The sequence below is a fragment of the Temnothorax curvispinosus genome, unplaced genomic scaffold (genome assembly GCF_003070985.1).
Source record: "Temnothorax curvispinosus isolate PA1 unplaced genomic scaffold, ASM307098v1 QBEX01012688.1, whole genome shotgun sequence".
Classification (NCBI taxonomy): Eukaryota; Metazoa; Arthropoda; class Insecta; order Hymenoptera; family Formicidae; genus Temnothorax; species Temnothorax curvispinosus.
The window spans coordinates 21,559-28,839 of record NW_020222468.1 but is presented as its reverse complement, the minus strand read 5'-3'; the positions used below and the strand labels follow the sequence as shown (position 1 = coordinate 28,839).

General features: G+C 45.6%; 1 protein-coding gene across 6 annotated transcripts; it reads right to left on the bottom strand.

The window, feature by feature from the left end:
• Nucleotides 1-467: 467 nt before the first annotated feature.
• On the bottom strand, nucleotides 468-7,225 carry LOC112462689 (zinc finger protein Pegasus). Of its 6 annotated transcripts, none has more exons than XM_025028604.1 (6): nucleotides 6,910-7,225; nucleotides 5,471-5,686; nucleotides 5,121-5,352; nucleotides 4,629-4,897; nucleotides 4,207-4,542; nucleotides 468-4,031 (listed from the first exon to the last, which is right to left on the bottom strand). In XM_025028604.1, exons 2-6 carry the CDS (start codon nucleotides 5,644-5,646, stop codon nucleotides 3,536-3,538), a joined length of 1,509 nt encoding a protein of 502 aa, XP_024884372.1. In that variant the 5' UTR covers nucleotides 5,647-5,686; nucleotides 6,910-7,225; the 3' UTR covers nucleotides 468-3,535. The 6 variants fall into 6 exon arrangements, with proteins under 6 accessions (XP_024884372.1, XP_024884374.1, XP_024884373.1 ...); XM_025028606.1 differs by having other exon boundaries at nucleotides 6,914-7,225; XM_025028605.1 differs by having other exon boundaries at nucleotides 468-4,007; nucleotides 6,910-7,222.
• Between the last annotated feature and the right edge of the window lie 56 nt (nucleotides 7,226-7,281).

Here is a 7,281-nt window from a genome sequence, read left to right as displayed (position 1 = left end):
CACTCCTTTCAAGTAAAGCGCGAACGACATTTCATTCAATTTTGAATCTTAATTTTCGCGAAGAACCTTCTATTTCAAATAATTTGTAGGTAGAAAATTACCCTTCGTTATTTTTGCTAATAAGTATTAAGTCAACAGAACAAATAATGCTATATGTATATTACGCGATACTACCAGCCGCTATTTCTAGAACACCATGCGTAAAACAACATCGCCTAATATAAGTGCTGAGAGATATGGACCAATTAATTTTACCATGTACAATGTCGCTGTTATTACCGAAAAGTTATTGCGCACAGTTACTATCACCAAGATTCACGACGAGGCAATAGAGCTCGTAAATCGCGAGCTTACACGTGTGTTATCACGTGTGCGCACATAGGCTGGATTCTATCTAGTGGGGAAACCGGAGACTGGTGAGCCGGAAAGAAAGAGAATAAGACGTGTACGATAAAAATTCTCCGTTCTATTCCTTATATACATAATATTCATGTATTTAGATTGTACCCATTACACCGTAGTAACATCAACAATATTTTTTTTGTTCCATTTTCTTATCGATTTAAATATATCTTTATTCGTATGTATAAATAAATTGTGGGAGGGGGAGAGGTAGGGGGAAAGAGGGTCAAGGGGGGAGGGACAAGGTGGGTGTGGGTGGCTTGTCCGTGGGTGTCTAAACGCCTGTCTTACACTCAAGGATGTGCCCGTCGTACTCTCGCTTGCCCTATAAGATATATACCTTTACGTCTATCTTCTAGCTTTAAGACTATTTTCTTTGTAAACGTGATCACAGTGTAAAGGCGTCGCTATATACGCTAAAGCGGTAAGCACATACGGTGAACACGGGTTAACACACGCTCCTGTGTCCTGTATATCAGTATTTTTAAATCACACCTTTCGCTCTCTCCCTCCGTTCTCCTCTCTCTCTTTCTCTTCGACCAAGTTCTTCCGTTCATCTTCTCGCACGAATACACGCAACTTTCTTTTATCCTCGATGAATTATTCCCAATCAGGCACTTTTTTTTGTTCACGATTCCGCCCCGAGGAGCCGCACGAGAGTACGACAGGCGCGCGCATTATTTTTTTTCTTTTGTAAAGGTATCTAAAAAGATTTGTACGTCAATGATGCTTTAATAATAAGGATCGAAAGTGCGAATGACGAACGTGTCCCTAATAATGAACATACGTGCCCTGCGTACAAAATAGTGGTAGTTTCGCGACAGCTCTTAAATACGTTATATCGATCGAAGATAGTAATAATTTGTGTACGTTGCATTCGTTTACGCGCGAGATCTGCCCGATGGATCTCCCGACGCGCTCATCGTTTCTTTTTTTTTCTTCCTTTCCTCCTCTTCCTTCTTTTTTTTTTACACGTGAAAATTCGCCCGTTGTGAATCATGTTAATGCGGCATCGGCATCTGTTAAGAAAAGCACCGTTAACGCTAAGAGATTCGCTTATCTAATCGTATAGTCCCGTGGTTTCCGGTCCTCTTGGAATGCAAAGCAATAATAAATTACTTAGATTCTAATAAATAATTATAATCGTATTAAATATTACGCGATATACAGAATAGTTATTTAAATAACTACAACCATTTACAGCAGTGTCCGCGTGTACGTGTATCTCTTCGTCTCATTGCGTGAGAGACGGCACATATTTATATATATATATATTTATATTTATATAAATGTCCGTGTATACATATATCTGTGTGTATGTGTCTGCTGTTTGTTATGTACGTGACTCTACGTGTATATATATATATATATATATGTATATGCTATCTCAATTTTTTTCCCTTCGTGCTTTCTCTCTCCTCTAATACTTTTTCTGTACAAATATTTATATATAAAATATTTATCGGATCAAAGGCGAGAAAGGCGGAGAGAGATAACCTCGGCCGAAGCGAACGGACATCGAGATACCTGCCCGGGTACGTACGAGCCTTCGGCTAAAAGTCACACCTCTCGAACTTGCCCCCCTATCGTGTTAATATTTAATAACGCACGCCCGGCTAGCTTTTGTGTTTTCCTGTACATCCACGCTCCACGGTTCTTCACTGATGCGACGCAACGTTCCCATCTAAGGGAGAAAGAATAAATGGAACTCGCGACGATACCTGCTGGTATTGACCACGTCGCAGCCGAGAAATCGTCGCGATCCAACGGTATCCACGTGTATCGATACGGGATATACGCCGCGTCAATGTGCTTCTGACAAACGCAACGCTTCGGATCCTTCAAATTCTCTTCCGAATTTGTAAAATTTCTCAACAGTCATTTCTTCTTGAGTTTGCGTGGAAATCCAAATCATGGGAGTCACTGAAGGATAAACTCTTCGATTATTCGTGGTATTTCTTCTTCTATTATATAAATTTTACGCGCATAGGTCTTAAATATTTAAACCTATGCATATAGATATAAATTTCTTTTTCTCACTTTACATATGCACAATTTTTCTTTGTCCTTAGACAGTCTGGCCTTAAAACAATAATAAATGCTTTCTTTTTCTCTCTCTCTTTCTTTGCGTCTGTAAAATAGACTTTCACTGAACCATATCCGTGTCGCCGCGTTTGTCTTAAGCATTCAAACCGCACAGCGTCAACTAAAATCTCTATCTATCTACTTGAAATTTTAATGTACTTTTTCGCAAAAAAGTACGACATAGCTATATGTTGTATATATAGCTATGTAATATGTATGTATATATATTACTTTTCGCAATTATCAACGGAGCGATTTGCAACGTGCCCCGTCGCATTTCTATACTTATTTTACTAATTTAAGACTAATGATAGAGCTCGGAATATCTCGATAAAGCCCTATGGACGGATAGTTCGTACAATATAACAGCATGATGGACGAGTGTGTGTTGGCAATTTCTTTTTTTATCTCGCAATTTTCTCTCCCTTTTTCTCTCTTTTAAAGGAAAGGCACAAGTTGTCGCGCTTTGTACATTATTTTCTGAAAGAGCAGACATACCCTCTCTCTCTCTCTCTCTCTCTCGAATTCTTAAGAATAATTTACAATTCAATTTACAGTTGACTCGCCGTCATGCTTCGGCAAGCGCGTTCTTGCGGCTTTCGAAAGTATTTTTGGCGAGAAGTATGTCTGAACACGTCGCAGAAAATACTTATACCTTCATGCTAATGAACACTGAACGTACGTTACATACGACATACGTACCGAATCTCCTGCCGTAAGGTAAAGGTACCAATACCCGGAGATGTACCTATATCCGGACACCTTTATTATTTATAAGTATAACGCGATTTAAAATCAAAGATAAAAGTATTTTTTTCTTGTTCAGTTATAATAGCCAAACGTTTATTTTAAAAAATTTATATTTTTTTAAAGGTATCCAGACACAGAGGTACATTTCCTATGCTTAAGTGTCCGGGTATTGGTACCTTTACCTTATATATATTTTGTCTTGTTCAACGAAGAAGGAAAAGAAAAGAAGTAGAAGAAACGGAAAGAGGAAAGACAAAATTTTTTTAACTGCGAGTAGCTCTCTGCCTTCTTCTCCCAGCTACTGATGACTCTTACTCAGTAAATGCGAGTTGAACTGGTACAGATTACAGCACTGCTCCCCGCAAATATTGCACTTCCACGGGTTACTCTCGCTGTGACAACCTTTGTGGAGGAAGTACAACGTCTGATCCGGAAACGTGATGCGACAGTGGGTACACTGGAGGCCGCTCGTGCGAGGATCTGGCCTAGTCGAGGTCGGTGGTTCGCCCCTCGAGTGTGGATTGGAATTAACGCCGCCACCGCAACCGCTGTTACTACTGTTGTTATTGTTATTGGTGGAGCTGGTGGATAACTTGCGACGTAGATCGTCGCGCAGCAACGACTTCAACGGTGACACCTTGATCAGCGACGGTAACGGTAGATTGCTCGACGTCGCTCCGCTGTCGTCCATACCGTTGCTATTCGGCTCTTGCTTGATGGGTATCAGGGAGATCGAAGGTGTAATGGCTTCGTCACCTCCGCCTACGTTCCTAAGAAAATTGTGAAATTCCGATCTGTAATTTACGTGATTCGGAACGCAATTAATTGTCGGCATTTCTAATTTAATCCTTGAATTATTCAACATACATGATTTATTTATCAGTCAAGTAGAGATTAGCGATAAAAATAACATGAACATATAAAAATCATACAAGTTAATAATAATTTTCGCGACCTACTTTTGCTTACCTATGAATGGTACTGCTATTGATAGATAATTGATGATGACTACTGCTCGGCGCGTTGCTATTGCTGTCAGCGCTCTGCGGACTATTGGGGCTGTCTCCGTTCAACGGGGCAGGACTCGGATTTCGTTGATTGGCAGCTTGTTCGGGGTAAGGAATGGATATCTCCACGTGGGGCGTAAGGAAATGCATGGGGGGCGTGGCGTTGTCGGTCGAACGGTTGCCAGTGCTGTCCCCGCTGTCGGACAGAGGTGCCGAAGGCATCGCCTCCCCAGACGTGCAACTATTCATTATGGACGTAGAGCTATTTGGTCCTGGATTATCTAAATCTATTCCATGTCTATGAACAATAAAAGGTATAACATAAAATGGGATAGCAACGCGATACTTTCCTTCAATAATTGACGAAAGTGGCATGCGACTTACCTATTAAAGAAGTGCAACCTAAGGCATTTCATGGTTGCCGCACGATAATTACAGAGAGGACACGATTTGACCATATCGTGTTGACCAACGTGCTCGTTCTGAAAGTGAGCGCGCATCGCGATCTGTCTTTGGAAACCTCGGTTACATATCGGGCAATGGTATGGCAAAGTTTTTGAATGCGTCGTAAAGTGTTCCGCAAGATGGTCCTTCCGAAAGAATCTCTTCTGACATACCCGACATTCGTACGGTTTCACGCCTGTATGCCTCATCTAAAAGATAAAAAGAGGATACCATAGGTCAATTGTGTTTGCAGATAACTGTATATACATTGAGTACATAAAATCATCATTAACAGGATACAGAAAGCAGAATTATATATTTGAAAAAATTTGATTTCTTATATTTATCGACTAAAATATGTAACAAGTCGTCAACCAAAACGTGTGACGTATCGACATAAGTTTTTCCACCGTACAATCTTTCTGTACTTACTTTGTGTCGTCTCATGTTAGCTCCATTTGAAAATTTCATATTACAGACGTCGCATTCAAACATCTTTCTGTGAGACCTGATCCCCGAATGACCCTCCTCTCCATCCCCATCATTCTCTGTCCCTTCTATACCTTCAGTGCTCTCCCCAGCTTCGCCGCTCGCCAGACATTGATCTTGATGAGCGGAGAAAGCTGTCTTGTTTATAGTTTCATAATTGTCGCATCTATCACATCTACGAAATTAAGAGAATCAGATACGCGTATCCAAGAGACGTACATACATCATTTTGCGATAGAGCAGTCGTTCCAGTCGGCTGTTATCCGACACGAAGCTACAAATCTCAATCTCACCTGAACGCGGGAACAGCTCCATCGCTGCTGTCATAATTTGTATTGAGAGCGGCCTCGTTGTCGGGATCTAACGCCTCTTCCTCCCTGTGATTAGAAGAGTCTCCGGCCTCGGCTTGCGAAGAGGAATGGGAGTCTACCTCGTTTTCCCCACCACCACCGTCAACCCCATCTGACATGTTACCAGGCGGAAGGACTACCTTGAGTCCGTCATCTAACCTAAGACGGACAAGTGCATGGATTAGTCGAGCTTATTCCTGGGTGGCAAAACGCAGACACTGCAGACAGCGTATTCACTCGTAGAATTCACACAACCGCTCCGACAGTTCCAAACGTCCAAGTGGGGAGCACCGATCTCACCGCTCGCCCATTTAAATACAACCTTAACCCGTTTAAAATAGGATCACAAATGCCTCTCGCTAACGTACGAGAACCGCGAGCGAGGATCGATCATCTGACGCGCTTCGCGTTCCATATTTCGTCGAGCCGAGCGAACGGGAGGCTCGGTCGCTCGGGGCACCCGACCCGATATCGTCGTGCCCTACATAGCGTCGACCCGTTCATCGTCACCACGTTCGCGCCACGGACACGTCGCCGTGCGGGATCTCGTAATAACGCGACGCAGAGAGAAACGCGCTTTTTCGCTACGCGGGACACTCGCGCGATTGCTCAACGTTCGCGAATTCTGCGGAGAAACGAGGCCTGCCTCTTATCGCGCGCGAGAGAGAGAGAGAGTGCGTGTCCTCACCGTGTATATCACCGTGACGTATTTACGCGCGAGCTCGCGTCCGCTCGCATCTCGCGCCGTCGCGCGCGCCCCGAATGCCACCTTTACCTGTCAGCTCGCTCTCTCTCTCTCGCTCTCTCGCTCTCTCTCTCCGCGGCGCGACGGCGGTGGCCCGATGCCCGATACACCCGTGTAATATCTCTCTGTCAAGCCGCTCCGTCGGCCCGTGCTCGCGTTTCGCGATTTCCAAGCGCGCGCGCGCGCGCGCTCGAGAGAGAGAGCGTGAAAACCGCGAGAATACACTCCGAGGAGGGGTGTCCCTCGAGCGAGGAGAGCAAGGTGCAACGGTACGGAGTGTTACCCAATCCTGGGAAGATTACGGCATAGAAACACCTGGTGGTAAAGCGCAATGCCAGAGTGCACTGCACTTTGTCCCAGTTTCGACCGAATCCGTCACTCGTGACGTAGTTTTCGCGGCTTTTCCGCGGAAAGTCTCTGGCGGTCTCGCGCGCACGACGGCGGAGGAGGCGAGAGGAAAAAAAATGATTGGCAACCGGGAGGGCAACGGGAGGAGGGGTCGAAGGGGGCCAAGGGGGACGGGAAGGGGGCGAAGAAACGGACGAAACGACGGGACGGGACGGACGGACGGGGACGGGGACGGGGGCAGCGGGACACCTCTCGCGCGCGCTCACGGCTTTTTGCGACGGCCACTTACTCACATTCCACGGGGGGGACCGCGGGTGGACCTTCCTCGGCGCCACGACGGAATTTTCGCTCGTCGTCCTCGCGGGCCGCCCGACACTCACGAGCGCTGCCGCACACGCATCTCCCTGACACTTTTATTTTTCTCTCTCTCTCTCCCCCTCCCCGCGCACGATCACACACAACTAGTACAACTACACAAGTAAAATGTAACGGAAGCGCCGAGGTGTCCGTACGGCACTTCTCTCGCTCGTCTGCGCTCGCCGATATCGGCACTGCTGCCAACCGCGTCGCCGCCGACGGACCGACGGACCGACCGATCCGCGGCTCCGCGCGCTCACCGACCGACGGATATCGCGCCGACGTCGTTGCACCGGACCCCCGT

What these genes read in the sequence shown, in the direction of transcription:
- LOC112462689 (XM_025028606.1), bottom strand. An exon ending in GGAGCTGTTCCCGCGTTCAG is followed by an intron (nt 5,353 to 5,470) that starts GTGAGATTGAGA and finishes TTAATTTCGTAG; the next exon opens with ATGTGATAGATGCGACAATT. An exon ending in AATAGCAGTACCATTCATAG is followed by an intron (nt 4,032 to 4,206) that starts GTAAGCAAAAGT and finishes CGTAAATTACAG; the next exon opens with ATCGGAATTTCACAATTTTC.